Source organism: Cydia strobilella, chromosome 22 (genome assembly GCF_947568885.1).
Source record: "Cydia strobilella chromosome 22, ilCydStro3.1, whole genome shotgun sequence".
Taxonomy (NCBI): domain Eukaryota; kingdom Metazoa; phylum Arthropoda; class Insecta; order Lepidoptera; family Tortricidae; genus Cydia; species Cydia strobilella.
This window is the reverse complement of record NC_086062.1, coordinates 656,847-678,573: the sequence shown is the minus strand read 5'-3', so window position 1 is coordinate 678,573 and position 21,727 is coordinate 656,847. Positions and strand designations below refer to the sequence as shown.

The following is a 21,727-nucleotide window of genomic DNA, read 5'->3' as shown; positions in this document are numbered from 1 at the left end:
TCAATTTGTTGAATTGTTTGAGGTTGTGTGGAAATAAAAAATATTGTATGGTGAAGTGTAACTTGCTTGGATGGTGTCTGTCTGTCTGTTACCTTTTCACGCTTAAACCGCTAAACCGATTTAGGTGAAAGGCATGGATATAGTTTGAGGCCTGAGGAAGGGTATGGGATAGTTTTAAGGGTTCCGTACCCAAAGGGTAAAAACGGGACCCTATTACTAAGACTCCGCTGTCCGTCTGTCTGTCACCAGGCTGTATCTCATGAACCGTGATAGCTAGACAGTTGAAATTTTTACAGATGATGTATTTCTGTTGCCGCTATAACGTACGGAACCCTCGGTGCGCGAGTCCGACTCGCACTTGGCCGGTTTTTATCAATCATTATTATCATCGTCCTGTGCAGACGAAGTCTCAGAAGGTAGTCTTTTCATAAACCTTATTTGTAATTGGTAAGTGTATAGATACTTTTGATGCGTAGTCATATCCGCTATTGCTGACTGTGCCATAGTAAGGGGGTCCCTTTGTGTGGCATAATTATTGAAAGTCATAATGTAATGATTGTCATATTATCATTAGTCATAATTCTGAAACCGTTAACTTTTCAGGATTTTCCTCGGGTTATCCTATAGATAGGTTAGGTTAGGTTAGGTTTGTTTTATGGCAATCCTGAAAAGTTACGCGTTTCTGAGAAAAACCAAATTATGACTAATGATAATATCGTCTTCGGTTACCGCGATAGTTACTCATGAAATAAAACTATGAAAACGGAGTATATCGCGTATATTAAATTTATAATACATCCCGACGTTTCGAACCCTTTACAGCGTTCGTGGTCAACGGGTGACTGAGGAAAAATTACAAAGTGCAAAAATACCCACATACTAAAGGCTAGTTATACACTACAATTATTTTCAAGTAAAGATATATATATATACGCGATAAAAAACTACGCCGGCTCCAACCCTACACCACGGACCCGAGAAGATTTAATTCCCTCCTAAATTGTAGGAGGGTATCCCAATCTGGGACCGGCAACAAACTCGGCGGGACACATCTTTTCAAAACATATTATACTCAGAATGTCCAACATCATCCAACACTAAGGTCTCACAGTCTATGTCTCGCTTGCTCCTTTATCCAAACTTTAATAGGGAAGATGGCTTTTCTCTACCACCAGCTTGGGATCCTGTAGTCCATCTCATAAAGGAGCAAGCGAGACATAGACTGTGAGACTTTAGTGTTGGATGATGTGACATCACAATCATTACATTATGACTTTCAATAATTATGTCAAACAATAGAGACCCGTGTAGTAAGATTTAAAACTAACCCACTTTTATAAAAACTACCAATATTCTTTTCAGCACTTTATCACCCAAACTCATACATACCATCATATATCTGCCCTAAATTCGGCCAACAATATACTCATACTTTATGTGACACCGTTTAAACTGATATAACCTTCCTAACTTCTCATCTCTCACACTTACACCACTTTCAACCTTATCAGCTGTACATAAACCAGCTTTTGCAACAAAGAGGTTAAGTTTATAAGACTTTTTGGAAGTTGATAGGAGGATGGCGTTCTTTTATATATTCTTTAGTTTGGCGCCATCTATCGTCAGTTATGGGCAACTTTGACGTGGCCTTCCCATCGCTGAGTACTTATATCGCATTAGGAAAAATCAGTATAATGTATGGCCTCGAGGTCTCTATACATTTTAGAGAAATAGGGGGCCAAATATACTGGTTGTGATAAAGTATGGGAATAATGGCTCTTGAGATAGTAAATAAGATGTTTTTCGACCTAATTCGGAATAATGGCGAAGAATGAATTATAAGTGTATTTAGATTACCTACCTATTCACTTATATAATATGTAGGTATTTACAACTATAAGGTTGGGGTTTTATTTTATTTTATGTGATAGCAAACGAGCAGACGAGCCGCCTGATGGGAAGCAGTCATCGGACGGACGTTATTAGACGTTGGGTCACAAGTGTCACAACCTTATAGAGGTACCTATAATTATATGCTACGTAAATGTGCATGATATTGATAAGTTTCACGTAATTGTGGCTTTCCATCAGAGAAGGGGCCTTATGCTTCGTGTGCCATAAGAACCTTTCTGTCAGAATTTATCTTGGAATTTCAGATAAAACGGACCTTATTGCACTTGAAGCAGGACCCTTCTGTAATGGAAAGCCACAATTTAAGCATGTTTTTCGTGAGTCTTAAACACACGTCCTAAAAATGACAAAGAAGCCCCTCGTGCCTCGTGGGCGTCACTTGTCGCTGCGACGGACGTTGTCAAATGACGCGCTTTGTCACCCCCGTCGTCCGTCGCGGAGTGCAACGTGTCAAAACTTGGTGTGCGATATGAGTGGCTTTATTAATAGACTGCAGATATCTTCGCACATATGAATTGCAATTGTAAATATGTATATACTTCACCAGATAACATATGTCAAATTTGACTATGACTTTCTTAAATATCTCGTTTCATATCTAGTGGATATCTAGATCATTGTTCGAATTGGCCCGCAACCCGCAAGCGACGTGCTCCAGACCGTAAGCGTAAAACAATTACTCTAGGTACACAAATGCACATTGAAAAGCGACTTTCGGAAATGTATAGGAAAACAAACTAACCAAATTTAGCTATTCAGCGGTCATACTCTGTTTGAAGACCATGACGTCTATAATCACGTGGCGTATCTACCTACTCCAGACCATCTTTATGACGATTACGTATATCTTATATGGCTACGTCACACTACATACTACTTAAACAAAAAAAACAACATACACCAAAGCACAATGAAATCTCTTTAATATAGTCTATATTAAAACAAAGATAAAAGACACATAGCTAACAATAACAACTATTTAGAGACCATGGCCCATACCTCGTAGCTGATGGCCATGATGCATGAAGGCCCGTGGCCTCTCGGCTTGGTCTCCCAGACCATCTTTTTGTTGCTTTTGCTGTTTATATTGTTTATCTACTTATTATAACTACATAACACTAGGTACATGCCGAACAAAAAGAGGCGAAATACTGCGTAAAACAGTAAAATAGCTACAAACGTAAAAACCACATCTAACAAAAATAGCTATTATGAGGCCATGGCCCATACCTCGTAGCCCTGTTTGATGGCCATGACGCCCCGTGGCCGAGACCACGCGGCGTACTCCAGACCATCTTTTTGTTGGCAGTGCTGTTGGACAAATATATTGTTACTTCAGTACAATAACTACTAATAGCAATGAGTTTATTATTTATATTGAAAAACATATAAATATAAGTTATTAATAAAGATATTTATTAATTTAGTAGTAGTAAACACTTTATTGTACAAAACAAGTACATAACTGTACAGTATCTGGCGTATTCAGAAAACCGGACAAGTGCGAGTCGGGCTCGCCCACCGAGGGTTCCGTACTTTTTGAGTATTTGTTGTTATAGCGGCAACAGAAATACCTCATCTGTGAAAATTTCAACTGTCTAGCAATCACGGTAGATGAGATACAGTCTGGTGACAGACAGACGGACAGACAGACAGACGGATAGACGGACAGAGTAAGTAATAGGGTCCCGTTTTTGCCCCAAACCCCCCTAACAATGAAACCCAATACCCCTAAACCCCCTAAATGAACCCTTATTATGAAATAAGATATTTACTATTATTTCACAACAACACACACAACATTTACACATCACACAAGCTTTCGACAAATATTAAAAAGTATAAAAATTGTGCTATTTTTAAATATTGCCTTGGCTTCCCAACACTGTTCCCGTTTCCAACGAGCTTAACACCAAAAGTCTCAAGTGTTTTACCTCTGTGAATAATCAGCAATACGCATGTAAAGCTGGATTCACATTTGTCTGTCGTGTCGTGTTGTGTTGTGTCGTGACGCATCAAAACGGCAATCAGTTTCATACATTTAATATAATTGCGTTCACATTTGTGTGATGCACGCAACCATATTAAATTTATAAAACGGAATCCCGTTCTGATGCGTCACGACACAACACAACACGACACGACACATTTAATGTGAATCCGGCTTAACACTATCAGGCCAATTCGAACGTACACTGACATTGGAATGAGATTTGATTCATGTTATTTAGTTATTGCGCCAATACGTGTAAGGAAAAGTACGAGCGAAATACACAATATCTGAATGAAATCAGTTAGATGTCATTCTGATATCAGTGTACCTTCGAATTGGCCTAAAGGTAACAGTTACTGAAGTATGTAATCTAAATTAAACACTTATGGATTATTTCGCAGGTGTAAGGTTTTCGTAGAAAAGTTAGGTAAGATTAAGCTATAAGCTTATATGGAAGTGCATACAGTTAATATAGAAGTATCTAAAGACAGCAGCAAAATTAACTAATTGGCCCAGGTATTCAGAATGATCTGACCTGGCGCTCTTATTCTCTTAACAGTAAAGTCGTGTTTAGATTATTTTGAGCTCCTCCCCTGCTCAAATACTTCCGCTGCTATATTATTAGCGACCAAACAAAGAACTATAATTGAAACAACAACCTTATAATGTACTAAAACCTTCTACAATAGCAATAATTCTTTATTATTGGAGAATTTTCCACCGTAAAAGACATATACGTTTATATATGTAGGAAAAGCGATTTTTATATCCATGACCCGGCTAACATATAAAATGTTGGTCCGAAACTGAGTTGCCGTCCCACTCTAGCGCTGTGTGTGTGAGAGGGACGGGTGTATGAGTGACGCAGGCGAGTGTGCATGCATGGGGATACGTGTAAAGGTGGGATATTGAAAGGAATGGAGACGACAATTTTTTATGACTAATATAATTATTTTTATTTGAAAACATGGTGGAGGAAGAATCAATGTTATAGAAGGATATCTTATACCTTTAATCGAGCAATTCTTGTATATATCTATTTATCTATATATATTTCGGTGATCTCGGAAACGGCTCTAACGATTTCGATGAAATTTGCTATATGGGAGTTTTATAAAAATCAATCTAGCTAGGTCTTGTCTGGGAAAACGCGCATTTTTGAGTTTTAAAATGTTTTCCGAGCAAAGCTCGGTCTTCCAGATATTTAAGGATTTAAACGGCGCAGAAATTAAACTATAATTTAACAGGGAGTACTAAATTATAATTTTAATAAAATGGTTTATAACTATTATTATTTAACGAATACACATTCTGTAAAGCATAATGCTAATGATCTGCTGTTGTTAATAAATAGCGTTCATAACCTAGATTTCAATTTAGACATCATCATCATCATCATCACTAGCTCATACACATATATGCCACCCAAAACCCTCAAAATGGTACACCTTCTTGTACCATTTTGGCTAAACGCCCATATATGCGTTTAGCCTCCACGGTAGTGTAGATTGAGGACTTAATACGTAATTTAATTGATTTGCAGATTCATGCCGGTTCACGTGATATAAACACGTTTCGTATACTAACAAAATATTTATAAAGTACGGCTCTAATAGTCATTATTAAATTATATATATTCAGAAGCGCTGGTGGCCTAGCGGTAAGAGCGTGCGACTTTCAATCCGGAGGTCGCGGGTTCAAACCCCGGCTCGTACCAATGAGTTTTTCGGAACTTATGTACGAAATATCATTTGATATTTACCAGTCGCTTTTCGGTGAAGGAAAACATCGTGAGGAAACCGGACTGATCCTAACAAGGCCTAGTTCCCCCTCTGGGTTGGAAGGTCAGATGGCAGTCGCTTTCGTAAAAACTAGTGCCTACGTCAATTCTTAGGATTAGTTGTCAAGCGGACCCCAGGCTCCCAGGAGCCGTGGCAAAATGCCGGGATAACGCGAGGAAGAAGAAGAAGAAGAAGATATATTCAGAAATGAATGTCATTGTTCTATTTCTTAAATAACTATCGCAGACTGACAATATAACACATAGATTCAAATTAAAAATAAAGCCTGTAGTGTATTATAGTTATGTATATATTTATGTAATTAAATAAATAAATCATTAGTAGGGAACATCAAACATAGATCAACCTAGACCCAAACTAAGCAAAGCTTGTACTATGGGTGCTAGGCGACGCTACGCGTGTTTTCTATGTATATACATACTTATATACATAGAAAACACTCATGACTCAGGAACAAATATGTGCTCATCACACAAATAAATGCCTTTACCGGGATTCGAACCCAGGACCATCGGCTTCACAGGCAGGGTCACTAGTGTCACTACCCACTAGGCCAGACCGGTCGTTACAAGCAATTAAAAGCATACTTCGGGCTGGTTAGGTTATTAAATGAAAAAAACGTATTAAAAATCTAAATAAAAAGTGCCGCAATTTTTTTTACAGTGCTACTTTACCTCACTAGTGCAAATCGCTTCGACTCTAGGCTTTAATAGTGAACAGTATGGGGTTCTTATAAAGAGTTGCCAGCGTCCATGGGCTACGGTGACCACTTAACAACAGGCAGGCCGTATGCTTGTTTGCCACCTATATATATTCCTCGACCGTTATTCCCATTTACTTGGGGTCGGCCCTCCTTGTCCATCTTCTCCATTGCACACGTATGCTTGTTTGCCACCGATAAAAAAAGAATAACAAAAAATAAAAGTCCAACACTGTCTCCACCCATCCCGTAGCTCCAAGAAAAACCCAAGACACGAGTATTTTTCTTACCCCCGTGTGTGCGCTATGTGTGTGTGCATACACGGGCATTGCACACACGCACGCGTACGTCTCGGGTAGTAAAATATTATGCTGTCGGGTCTGAAATAACATTGTATAGATAATCAATAACTGGGTTTTATGCGTTTTAAAATTGTCGGTGCTGCTTGTTAATGTTAGCATAGCTACACACCTAGAGTAATAGTAGATGGTTAACCAAGGGATGAAAGGCACTCATTTCTGCCGAGGTAGTTTGGCGCTCGGACGCATTGAGAGCGTTAATAGTCCGAGGCTAAAATGATGCCTTTCACCCGAGTTAAATACTCTACTTTTCATTTCGAATACAAGGAAAGTTAAATGCATGTTTTTTTAAAACATGACCAAGTATACATTTTTATAGCATTTCTTAAGGGTAGTTTTAGTTAACAATCTAGGCAAAAGTATAGAATGGAGAGTCAAATATCAGAATGGAAATTGTATAACAAATTCATTTAAACTAAAATTTCAATTGCTTATCGTAAAAAAAACAACGTACTTCGAACGTAAAATGCTCATGCTGAGGATTCGTTTTAAACGGACGACCTTGGGAGTCCGTTTAATTGAATCCGAAGCCAGCAAGTAGCCTTCCAGCCGAGTCATATATAGTGCTTTTCTCAAAAATGGCGCAATAAATACAAATATAATAGAAATATTTTACAGAAGCACCGTTCTTATGTATATATTTTCACAGAAAGATTTGCTTTGCCGCTGTTTTATTTTTTTAATTAAAAATAGAAGTGTATTTTTCTGCCTAAAATACGCCAACCTATTCGAGACACCTAAATAGTCGCGGTACCAACATTATAATAATAAGTACTGATCATCTGTTTGGCTGTTTAATGGACCTATGCCTGCATTTGATATGGCCACTTCAACGTTTAAAAAGTATGGAACTCGACAAATAATGGAATTTGTATGCAACATTGCAGTCCCGAAATCGAGACTGCAATGTTTTTAACTTTCTAATTTTTTGACTGACCACAAACAACGCACTTCGCGACCTACTTTTTAACCGGCAACGTCGACTTTGCCGTCCATTTTTGAGAAAAGTTCTTAAATATCTCAGATCACATGTAAAGTAAGAAATGGCTCAGAAAACATATCTAAGGCTTTCTTATTAACTGGACGAGGACACTGGAGGAGGTGACACTTGTATACAATTTTTCTGCCGGAAAACGGCAACTTCGTTTAGCAAAGCGAGCTGAAGTTTGACGTTTTCCGGCCGGAGGGCAGAAATAATACTTTACAAGACAAAAGCGCAGAAACATCTACAATTCTAAGCTACACAGTCGCCATCGACCATCGACACAGGTTTCACTGGTCGAAATGTCGGTAAATAAAGGTAACAAAATAAATTTGCGTTAGACCCGATTGTATATGTGACAACCTTTTGGACGCCAATGACCGATATATATCTACGCACCGTAGGTTCAACGCCAAAGACCGATTAATTGGTCATAGACGACAGAGCAACATAGACCTACATGCATATGCATAAAGTTCAATTTCAGTTTTAACACTTCGGTGACGTGGCGTCTGGATAACTGCTTTTGTGTTTGACACGGCGGTTAATATTTTTTAAGGTTCGAAACGTGGGGTGGATTATAAATTCAATATACGCGATATAATCCGTTTTCATAGTTTTATTTCATGAGTAACTATCGCGGTAACCGAAGATAAATTAATATTATTTTTTAAGGTTCTTAAAATTTTTTTTAGTCATAAAATTTGCCAAATTTCAAGACCAAAAGCTTCTGAAGATTCAGATGTGGCCACATTAAGCGAGCTCGGAGTAATTCCGTATAACGACGCTAAGCTGAAGGCGTCGCCCTGACGTTGACGGATGCGTCATTGGGGACCCATTTTTTTAAGTCACTTGAATAAAACCCTATGACACATACAATAAAATCCTAAAATCCTATGATCTGGGAAAACAGGTAGCAATATGATTATTCTGCTGTTTCATTGCTGATCTGTGGTTTAGTGCAACTGGGGAACTAGCTAAGGGGTCATCTATTAATTATTACATCACACGTTTAGGGGGGGAGGGGGTGAAGAAAATGTGACATGTTGTGATAAGGGGGAGGGGGGTCACAAACTTTGTGACGTCACTAACTTATTTAACTTATTTTATTCGCATAACAAGTTAAATTTCACATTAGGAGCTATTTAACAATGTCTTTTCATGGTTCTTGGCGGATTCTCCTTGATGAAACATGTGAAAAGTGCGTGTATCTAAAATCGCGCGCTTATCATGACGTTGATAGATTCGCGCGTGTGATGCGTGGTTTATGGATATGGACGTGTATTTAAAGACGAAGTGGACTGCTCGTGCTCGTGAAGTAGCCACATATGTACGTATAGGTTTTCCCGAGGGTCTACAGTTTGGGGTACTTCAAAAAAGGTGTGTACAGGTTTTTAAAAGGTCGGCAACGCGCTTGTAACACCTCTGAAGTTGCAGGCGTCCATAGGCTACGGTGACTGCTTACCATCAGGCGGGCCGTATGCTTGTTTGCTACCGTTGTGGTATAAAAAAGTCAACGTACGGTTGTCTTGAAGTTATCATCACTTTTAAGCCATAATAACGCCTTAGTTTAACACTACTTTTGTGATTTGCTTGTGACTGCTGTTTATCTTTATATTTTAATAGTGAAAAAAAAAGTTTTCGTTAGCTATCGGTACTTTTTCACACTAACAATCAATGTGATTATTGTCACTGTGCCAAGGTACTTACGAAATTGTACAGAAATCTTATTCCTTGACCGTGATACTGGTATTTCAACTCAACTCTAGCTTGGCATGTCAATCAACTTACCATAAAATCTCTGGGCCCTTTTTTAGGGTTCCGTACCCAAAGGGTAAAAACGGGACCCTATTACTAAGACTCCGTCTGTCCGTCTGTCTGTCACCAGGCTGTATCTCATGAACCGTGATAGCTAGACAGTTGAAATTTTCACAGTTGATGTATTTCTGTTGCCGCTATAACAACAAATACTAAAAACAGAATAAAATTAATATTTAAGTGGGGCTCCCATACAACAAACGTGATTTTTTTGCCGTTTTTTGCGTAATGGTACGGAACCCTTCGTGCGCGAGTCAGACTCGCACTTGGCCGGTTTTTTCCACAAGTGCTGCAATAATATTTTACACTATTTCACCCAACTGGTGACCGAAGAGCTGGCGGCTTCCACGCACAACGTATCAGCATTGCGATACAGCGAGGAAATGCCGCCAGCTTCCTTGGTACATCTCAAGGGCATATTTTAGATTTAAGCTAGTAAATTATTTCGTTTACGTAGTACCACTACATATCTTGTAAATATATTTTGATATTTTCACCCATGTTATTAACCGACTTCCAAATCTCAACAGGAGGAGGTTGTCAATTCGGTTGTACGTTTTTTAGGGTTCCGTACCCAAAAGGTAAAAACGGGACCCTATTACTAAGACTCTGTCCGTCTGTCCGTCTGTCTGTCACCAGGCTGTATCTCATGAACCGTGATAGCTGGACAATTGAAATTTTCACAGATGATGTATTTCTGTTGCCGCTATAACAACAAATACTAAAAAGTACGGAACCCTCGGTGTGCGAGTGCGACTCGCACTTGGCCGGTTTTTGTATACCTTAATCTACATTATTGACTATTTTCTTTATTCTTTTCTAAGGAGGTTGCAATTCCTACACTCGAGCATTGTGCACGAAGCAAATTACCGTGATGGGCCGAGATGTCCTGTCGCCGCCCGAGATGGATGGCAGGGCCCTGCGGACTCTATACGCCGAATATTATAAATACATTGTGTAAATACAATACGGGCGAATATTTAAACGGTGGTTAGCATCATCATCATCATCATATTAGCTTTTTATCGCCCACTGCTGAGCATAGGCCTCTCTTCCAGTACGCCACTTGTCCCGGTCCTGAGCTAATCTCATCCAGAAGTGACCCAAGTGAAGTGGTTAGCATAGGACCTAAGAAGTATATTGAGATTTAAAAAAAATACAACGAAAATATTAAACATACAAAACAATTCGGCCCTCAATGTAATGCACCACAGAAGTAGGGAATGCAAAACCGAATTTTTATTGTATGGAAAAATCGGTTAATAACCGAATATTAACCAAATTTTCATACAAATAAAAACCGGTTTTGCATTCCCTGCACAGAAGTTAAGAGATACGAGCTTTTTAAAGTAACTGTCAACGCTTTTTGGCAGTTACTATAAAAAAACGTATCTCGTAATGTCATGTCATGTTACGTTTCTAGTGGAAGCCCAATTTCAAAGAAAAACCGCTAATCGATGTACAGTTTAGCCAGTTGTTAAAATCTCTAAGCTTCTAACTATAAATCTCCCGTGAGACTCGAACATATAAATACATCAAATTAGTTTTAATATATTATATAACAACGAATCCATCTAGGATATGTTTCATACAAACAAAATAGAGGGCGCCGGTTATCTGTCGCGTTATTGTCCCCTCTAATTTTAAGATCGATACGTCGTTCGTCGCTACGAGGTAGCATTCGTTAAAAAAAAAACGCAACGATTCGTCACTGCGAGCCGGTACTCAAGTATAATTAACATTATTACGGTAGCGGGTGATTGGTCGCGTTATTGTTTCGTCTCATTGACGGTTAATGGTGTAGCCATACCTACATACACTCACGCTCTGAGGGGAAACATGTTCCATGACATGTTGTATTATCCTAATCAGACACGGTATCAAGAATGACCTTTGATTATACTCTATGAATATGTATTAAAACACTTATTGGTAAGCTAATGTTGTCTATAAGAAATCATTTTAGTGATAATAGCCAGTCCCAATTCAACGAAATACTTAAAATTTGTCATGTACTCTACTTTTGGTAATAAATAACATTGTATTGTTTTCGAACCTTAAAGTACACCTAAATAAACTACCTACTTACACCATTTTTTATATATCAAATGTAAAAAGTTGACTAAAGTATTTATACTTAGCATCCAAAACACTGAACTAAATGCACATAGCGTGTTACGTGTAATTTTGTCTGCGTTCCAATACTAAATTCGTATTAAGACTTAAATCACTCACCTCCCCGAAGTAGTTTTGGCTTATTATATCAATATTGTTGGCATTTGCATCAATAAGTAACATCTCTAGAGTAAAATCACTTCAACCTCACACCATCAAAACTTTATATTGTAGACCCTTCAAAATTTGACATTGTAGATTTTTAACAGTCCTGAATTCGTCGCAGCGAGCCGGCACGGGGTATAATTAACAATATTAAAGTAGCGGGCGATTGTTTCGTCTCATTCAGGTTTCGCTTCAAATGGACACACGCCTTAGGGGAGAATGCGTATAGAATAAAAATGTTTGAAGAAAAGTTACCTTAATTTTGTACTTAACATTCTAAAAAAATCAGTGATGACTATTCTACCATACGTTTTGTCATATTTTTTTCGGGTCAACGTATTTTAACCCTATGATAGTATTTAATTAAGTTTTTTTTTACTGTAATATATGACCCCTGAATTCGTTGCAGCGAGCCGGCACGGGGGTGTAATTAACAGTATTACAGTTAGGCGATTGTTTCGTCTCATTGCTACTTAATGGTTCAAACGGACACTCACGCCGAAGGGGAAAATGTGTGTCTATAGGTAGGTACGTAGGACGAATAGTTGTCTCCGTTTTCTTAGTGGCGTTATAATAACTAGTAATAAGTAAAAGAACAGAATAAACAAGCAAAACTTAAACTTGACTACAATTTTCCCATAATAAACATACCTAGGGTAAACTAGCATTATTTGGTGACACGCCTAATTCGGTGATACAAGTTTTGAAGCATGACACCCAGGAAAGCTAGTGAATTAGGGCCTATAAATGGGCCTCACGGCAAAGCCGCCGAAGCCGTGAAGCCTTGAGGTTCCATTTAAAAGGCCCTAATTCACTAGCTTTCCTGGGTGTCATGCTTCAAAACTTGTCTCACCGAATTAGGCGTGTCACCAAATAATGCTAGTTTACCATACTTCTCTTGAAGTCAAATAAAAATGTAATCTGGGTTTTGGTTGCCACTAGGGGTGAATGACCGCAATAACGCTTATTTAATGTTGTATATTTTATAAATACGTTATCTGCGCTAATACAGCGTTGTTTTCGAACAGTTGAAAGGATATCGCGGGCTTAAAGGCGTTACCATATTACTATTTTAGTGGCATCCAAAACCCCGATCCCTTCATAAAACAATTTAATTGAAACTTTTTCTAAGTTTAGTAAATTCTGACGCTCCAGAAAAGTACATACAAATAAACATACTTTGCATAGTCGGGCAAAAATATCTAGGTCAAACAATTCACACATTTTAAGGAATCGATAGCAAATGGAATAAAAATATGTACTTCATACATTTTTTAATACCACGTCGGTGGCAAACAAGTATACGGCCTGATGGTAAGCAGTCACCGTAGTCTATGGACGACTGCAACACCAAAGATATTACATGCGCGTTGCCGACCCTTTAAAATCATGTAGACTTTTTTCAAAACTCGTCTAAAATGACTGCTGATATGGGTTTTAAGATTTGAAAATTTTAACTACCTTTTAAAACAACTTGGCAAGAAACGATGTGAACAGCTATGTAGTAAAAAAACCTGCGTGCAAACATTTTAAAGTATTTAATCCCCATTTTAATCCTTTTCTAATAACCATTGACTATTCAAGCACCTAAAAAAATAACAAAGAGTGTCTTCTATAGTTTTTTTCTTAATCTAACTGTACGGTAGCTTAAAAAGATGATGACAAATATGAATAAAAAAAGGATGAGAGAGGCGGCCCTTTCAGAGTTAAAATGATGTTGTCACCCGAGTTATAAGAATTAAATGATGGCTCATACCGTGGTCCTTAGTATAGTAGGAATGAGTAGTTTTGATAGTTTGACATGAGTTATCCCTTAAGTAGTGATAAAGTTAAAAATAATAAAAAAATATTAAAAATTTCAGTGTAAATAAAAGTGTGTTGCTTAAAAGAAACTAATGGGCGTCTTAAGAGGCCGGTGTCGATTTTAGTCGCAAAAATGTAAAATTGATAGATTTCTTCGATGAAATTGTACACCTTTTGTTACCAAATTTAAATAACAAGTACTGGTTTCTATTAGCACGTCTTCTTATCTTGCCTTTTATCAGATCAATTTTTTGAAAACAGACTCACTAAATTAGTAATGATATTTTTTCTAAAGGACGTTTAGGTAAACGCGCGTAAAGCATTGATTTTGTCGCTCTTATTTGTAAATTTCGTAAAGTTTGGACTGCTAAAAATGGTAAATTTGTATTACACATATTCTGTACTTGGCCTTTATCAGATTACATTTTTGTTATATGACTTAGAGTTCGAGGAAATGAAAGTTAAACGAATTCAATTTTCTCCAGAAATTACTTCAAAACAAGTTACAATTTCTCTGAAAAATCGACTTAATTTCAACGTAATTTGGATACTTGAACAATCTACAACATTTGCTGAAACTATTCTTATACATCAATTTGTATAATTTACCACCATAATTTTTTGATGAATTTTTAAAAACTGCCCATTCTCTTCACATATTACCGGTGAAGCACGCTCGCGACCTCATTATTAAAAGGCAAGATGAGAAAACGTGCTAATAGAAACCAATACTTGTTATTTAGATATTACGTAACAAAACAAGTATAATTTCAACGACTAAATGTATCAATTTAAAATTTTTGCTCCAAAATCGACTACGGCCTCTTAAGCTTGATTACAATTTTGTCTCTTTTTATTTATTAAATTACGAGTAAATAATTTATATCCTACTAATATTATAGACTACATAACATCCACGAAATAATTGTAAAACTTTGTAGGTCACGGGCAAAAGAGCCATTTTATAAGTTGATTTAAAAAACAATAAATTAATTCACAACAGAAACAGTGTCCTAAAAATAACTTTTTGTAATTCGTATTAAAATAAAATAAAAAATGTCAAAGTCCTTAGCCTATTCCCATCAGACCAAGACTATTTAAAGTATTTATTAAAACCAAGTACAAACCAAACATTCTCAAGACAGGTATAAGTAACCCCTTTGCAAACCGAAACCCTAACCCTAACGCCAAAAGTCTTAAGAACCACAATGTCACAAAGGCATTCCTTCCCTTAACGGGTTAACTTAGGAGGGTTGATATTTACGACACCAATAATACAGTGTGTTATGAACTCAATTGAAATTGTTTATGATGAAATTTGTTTACAACTACTGTCATTGAAATTTTAATTTACAGACCTAGTCCATAAAGTCGATATTTTAATGATTTATTTCTCTAAAACGTCAATGTTTTTGTCTATAATACACTTATATAAAATGACATATGTAACCGTAAATGCTCAAGCAATTTTATGACTTTATTAAATGGAAATAAGAAGTAAACTGCCATGTTTTTAATTGAAGAAAGGCATTCTGTTTCTTGATACTTGTCGGTGGTAAAACGTAATATGTTTGTAAGAAATAAGTACAATGACTCTTTCACAATATTTAATAGAGACAATATTTATAGGTGTTTTATCAAATTTATGACATAAAATAAAAGGTGTTGTAATGGTTTTTAAGCAGTGCGTTTTTACACTTAGTTGAACTTACAAATAAATCGTCAGATATGTATAATATTGGTAAGTTTCATACAATTTAAAATAGATATCTTGCCCCTTTTGTAGATTTGGTTGGCTGCTCGATTTTGGATATTTTTTATCTAATTTTATCACACTTACTAACTCTATAATGAAATAACTGTGTATAATGTGCATAAAAAAAAAAAACTGAAATATTGTTAAAACAGCATTGTTATGAGCGAAACATGCTATTGTAAGAGTAAGGTTTCACTTATATCTTTTTAATCTTAGTACCCATAGTGTACAGTCTAGTGTAATTTGAATAAATAATAATTGTAATTGTAATCTTAATTTAGAATGAAATGAGTTTATACCTTAATAAATAATTTTTTTATTTATTTATTTAAAAAAACCGGCCAAGTGCGAGTCGGACTCGCGCACCAAGGGTTCCGTACTTTTTAATACTTATTTGTTGTTATAGCGGCAACAGACTCATCATTGAAAATTTCAACTGCCTAGCTATCACGGTTCATGAGCCGAGCCTGGTGACAGACAGACGGACAAACGGCCAGATGGACAGCGGAGTCTTAGTAATAGGGTTCCGTTTTTAACTTTTTACCCTTTGGGTACGGAACCCTAAAAATCAACAAAATAAGCAAAATTCACACAATAGTTCATAGTTCAAATATACTTCATTCATGTAGCAACAAGCACTTATGAATGGTGAATAATATAGTACATATGTATATATTATCTTAAGCTAATATCGTATACGGACTCTAAATGAACTTAAAAACTTGTCTTAAGTTTCAACAACTAAGAATTTATGTTGAGCTGTCTGGATATATTACCACTAAGAAGCACTATAAACCGGGTACAGTCAAGTGTAAAAATATGGGTGCACTCATCATACTCAAAAATATGTCCCATAGTTCTTATATCAGCGAATTAAGAACTATTGGACATACTTTCGAGTAAGTTGTATGCACCAATATTTTTACACTTGGCTGTACTATAAAAGTTTTGAATGATTTACGGTTAGTTTCACTAGACATATTGACCGGGTTATGGACCGTGATTACCTTTTGTATTGTTTTCGAGCTCCCGATATTTAATAATCCCCGATATTTAGGTAATCAGTGTAATCACGGTCTATATCCCGGTCAATATAAGTCTAGTGTACTTTATATGTGCCATTTTCAACCAAAAGGGTACCTATTGTCGCTTGTCAGTAGGGCGCTATTTCCATATAGCTTCAATTAGAAATCAACCTTATAGACAAAGAGGATATAATAAGATAGAGCCGTACAGTCATAGTAAATTTTGTAACCGCTGTAAATTCACTGCCATCTATCGACATACTTTAAAACTAAAAATGAAGATTTATAAAAATACGTTAAAATGTATTTAAATATGGATAAATGATTTTTTTATTTGCATTAATTATTTTTATATGATATTGACCCATGTTCTTTCACTGATATGCGTTAAAATTATAAATAACAAACGAAACAGTCAACGCCCTCTATATGAGAGTAGGCCAAAACTAGTGGCGCCCTCAGATCGAGAATCAAATTTTCGTTATTTTCGAGGCACGTTTTTTCCTTAGACTGTATCCATCTATTACGGAGTTATATCTATCTTAGATAAGCGACAATGTGGTACCTTTTGGTTGAAAGCGTCACATATAACAAAATCCTAATAAAGTGACACTTCTTGATTGCTCTCAAGTGTATATGTTGACAACAGTATACAGATCGATTAGTTTTGCAGGACTCTAGGGCCCGGTGCCGAAAGTTGTTAGTCGTAAACGAATAAAAACTTTTATTACTGCCTCTCGTCTCGTTTCCTTCTTGATCAATATCACCTCAATATATCAATATGACCTCGGTTTCTTTAAAACAAGAGTGAACAGGCTGTTACTGAACCGGTGAGCTCTATCTTAGGCCCTGTCTTCACTTTCCATCAGGTGTGACTAGGGCCAATCGCCGATCAGTTTATAATTTAAAAATATATATATATATATATATTCTGGGTATGTATTAACAAAAGTATAGGAGTACTTGATTTGTTAGACATCACTTAAATCAAACCATGACTTGGAGAGCCTAAAGAATATACATATAATAAAATAAAATAAAAAATAAAAACCTTTTATTTCTTACAACAACAGATTTACATAACTAAAAATATGTATTACTAAATTCTAATTTATGATTTACATTTATAATTAAGTTATTTGCGATTATAAAAAATGCTTAATCTGCAAGAACCCCTCCGCAGGTGAAGGCCTCCTCCAATATACATATAGTGCGCAAAAATTCTTAAAATTAACATTGAGAAAAACTTATTACTTTTATTAATAATAAAAATGCTCAAAAATATCTGAACACGCACTCTAGCGTCTTAGCAATAGAGGCGTGTTCAGATATTTGTGAGCGCACTGGCTGCTCCGATATATCTGATAGCGATTGTACAAGATAATGCAAGTGACTGTACAGTGAGGTTCGAAATTGCATGGAGAAATTATGAATGGAATTCAATTCATAATTTCTCCATTCAATTTCGAACCTTCCATGCAATTTAAAACCTCACTGTACACTAATGACTATAAAATCAATTTAGTGAAATCGTTATTAAATTAAATTGGTTATCGCCGAATGGAATGCAAATCTTACACAATAACTGCACCTTTCAGCTACAAAGTTAACCCGAAACAGTTAAATTCAGCCCCTGTCATCCACACTTACATAATACATTACTCACTTGAAATTAAGTAAATTAACTCACAATCACTAGGGCGACCGAAAACAAAAGCTAAAGTGAGACAATGCCTACACATATCTATCGTACGGTGGCCACAATTTTGACAGGCAGGAGACCGGTCCGCAAGATTAATGGTGGTTCTGCTCATCGTGGTAATGACCTCTCTGAACGTTAATGACATCGTAGGGTGGCTGCGGTTACGGGGTTTTTCTTGAGATACCATCTTAAGATTTGCCGAAGGATTATGTGTGGTTTTGGGACGGTAGCTTTATGTTTAAATCGTAGTGTGGTTTTACAATTGAAACGTAAATGTATATATGTAAAATGTGTCTTGTTTATGTTATTTTCAGTATTCTCTCTATACTCTATAGGAATGTGTAGTTTTAAGGAATGGAATAGCTGTGTATATATAGATCAATAGGTTTAAGACGTTTACATAAAATATATATTGTTTCAATGAAAATATTGGCTAGTTTCATACATTACTTAAGGTAGGCTGTTCGCCGTAAATTTTCTATATTCAAAAGAGTATAGATACAGACTAGTTAAAAATTTTAAAATAAAAGTATACCGGTGTTGAAATACTATTCAATACTAACTAAATATATCGGCTCAGTGACCCAAAAAAGGACATTGGTCATCTCTGATACAAGAGCTCATTACAAAGATTCTCAACTGGACTTGGGTTGAATTGTATACAATACAAGTACGCTTCATATAAGGTATTACCTAATAAGGTGTAATAACCAACCTAGGTATCAATAATATCTAAAAATATAATCAAAAAATGTTTGCGTCGTACTTTGAAAATTGTAGTCCTCCCATCATATTTTAGCACGTGGATAAAAGTTTGTTTTAGTATGAGTTAAGTTAATATTACTCATACGGCAGCCAAACATGGATTTACAGTAACTACACAACAAATCGAATACAGACATGTCAAAGAGCCATGGAACGAAGTATATTGAAAATAAACAGGAAGGACAGGCAACGTAATACAGACATAAGAAGGAGAACAAACGTAATAGACGCCTTACAACACTGTAGAAAACTAAAATGGAAGTGGGCAGGCCATGTGGCACGAATGAGCAAGGACAAATGGGCAAATAAAGTAACTACGTGGCCAGGACCACTCGGTAACCGAACTCGTGGAAAACCGAAAGAGAGGTGGGCAGACGAGATAGTTAGAGCTGCTGGAAAGGACTGGATTACAAAGGCAACGGATAGAGATACTTGGAAGGATATGGAGGAGGCCTTTACTCGTAGAGAGGTCCTTAAATAATCATTTAAAAAATAATAATAATAATAATAATAATAATGTGCATTTTATTAATATATATATTTTTCTGTGTAAAGAAAAATGTACTAAATGTAAAAAAAAAGTAAAATTAAAAAAAAAAAATTATATATATATATATATATATATATTAAACTAAACTATGAAATGGAAATGTAAATTCGGAATGTTAATTATGTAAGATATAGAAATGCATGAAATGAAATTTAAATTTTAATTATTAAGAAATGAAACTGTAAATTATGTTTGTTTATTAAGGAATAAAGAGGCTATATTATTAAGTTAATATTGTCCACAAAAAATAACGCCGGTTTTCTTGAAGGATTTGACCTACGTCATGATCGCAATTATAGTATCTACTTATTAGCTCTATAAAAAATGTTATTTGAACACAAATTAAATTCCTATACCTAAGTAAAACCTACAATATATATATATATACACGTATAAACTTTACTTTTCACGCACTAAAACTCCACAATCACCATCGATCTAACCGAATCCCAAAATCCACCAACTCATGGTCACCCCACTATCCTTGCTTAATGTCTTTGCCGTAACGAAAAAAAAAGCATGTTTATCTTGGTCGAGCCGCAGCGTCTCTGCGAATTGCCGGTCCCTTGAATTTGGGCCGGCTAATCGATTTTACCCGGGACTGTCCTAATTTGGCGGATTAATCGTGGACACCCTCGTTCGCGCCCAATTTCCTTGGTGCAATGATATTGCTACTATTGTTTTGGGAATGATTTTGGGTGCTAATGATTGATGGTGTTAATGATGCGCGTTTGTTTTCTTTGTAATTATTATCAAGGACGTGTGAATTAATTTGGGATAAACGTGGTTTCTGGGCTTTTTATCTTATTGATTTTACGGAATTAGATAAACAGAACATTTTTACAAGACGTATTATTTCTACAGGTTACTTTGAGGCACTAAGGATTTTGCACAGTCATCATTATTGTCACAAAATATAAAAGTAATACAATCTTACTTGGACAATTGGTGTGAAGTCAAAATTCCCATCGAAATATGCTACATAATATGTACTTAAATAGTCTTTCAGAGTCAAATGTGTCGTTTTCGAGCAAAAGGTACCACATTGTCGCTTGCCATAAGGACGCTCTGGCAGGTTATTCGTATAAAGATACAAGCAAATTTCGTCCTTACGGTAAGCGACAATGTGGTACCTTTTGCTTGAAAACGTCACATTGTTAATATTTAGGAACAAAAATTACGAAAATGGAAACGCTTTCATTTTATTTAAGTACATTGTTAATTAGTTTTGCCAGAGCGTTATTTTTAAAAACTTAATAGTAACAGCTAACGTTATTCAGTAAAGACATTATCCATCGTTACAAAAACCAGTTCACATGTTAATACCAAACAATAATAGCGGAGCAAATCGCTTTAGGCTACCAGAAGTTCAAACATGCATGCATATTCAAAAACTATCAGTCATATCGCACCTGGGCTGAATAATGGAGAGAATAATTAAATGGGGAATAAATTATTCTTTAATCAAGCGGAAAGTTGAGACAAATGACTTGAAGAAATATTTAATCTTAAAAGGTCATATGTTCATAGGAATTATAAGGAGTTTAAGTTTGTTGAAAAGGAATACAGAGAGGCAGAAGGGTAAAGGAATAGGGTATGGGGCATACAATAAATATATATTGTAAATAGATTGAAATAATTCTTGATGAGGCTTGCATGAAATCTAGTAAAGATATACCCAAATCCTTTGATATGATATACTCTAGATTGAACCGGAACATACTGTATGCTATGAAAATTAGGACAGATTATACTAGGTACATACAAATGTGAAAAGGTGGTTTAACTTCAAATTAGTAATTATCAAAAATTATTAAGTTAAGTAACGCAAACTACACTAATCTTAATCTATGTTCTATCTATGCGCTCCTGACGTCAGCACCTGATTGTGATTTGTTTGCATGGAGATGGACGACTGTGTACCGTGAATGTCTGAAGTATTGTGAGACGATCGATGATAGGCCTTCCACAGTCGGTGTATAATACTATGTTATGTGAGGTGTTATTTCTGTTTCTTCCTGTGTATTTTGTATCTTGTACCTACTTTTGTACTATATTTTTCTGGAAATGAAGTTTTCTGTTAGGTTAAGTTTCTCGGCGCATTGGTGTTTGCTGTAATGCCGTTTAACCAGAATTGTATTAAATAAATAAATAAATAAATAAATGTTGTGTTCAATAAAATGACGAGTAACTTATTTTAAGTACAAAAGTTTCTTCGAAGTTGTGCTGAGACAAATATTAAATAAATAAAATACAGTATTACATTCTAAACGAAAGAGAA

General features: G+C 35.9%; 1 protein-coding gene across 3 annotated transcripts in view; it reads right to left on the bottom strand.

The window, feature by feature from the left end:
- Positions 1-21,727, bottom strand: part of LOC134751577 (zinc finger protein rotund-like) — a 243,087-nt gene that overhangs the window by 152,977 nt on the left and 68,383 nt on the right. For 2 of the 3 annotated variants that reach the window (XM_063687050.1, XM_063687051.1), the window contains exon 4: positions 3,142-3,222. The exons of the other annotated variant lie outside the window; for it this stretch is intronic. In XM_063687050.1, the coding sequence (XP_063543120.1) occupies positions 3,142-3,222 (81 nt within the window). The remainder of the gene's footprint in view (positions 1-3,141; positions 3,223-21,727) is intronic. 3 annotated transcript variants of the gene reach the window in all.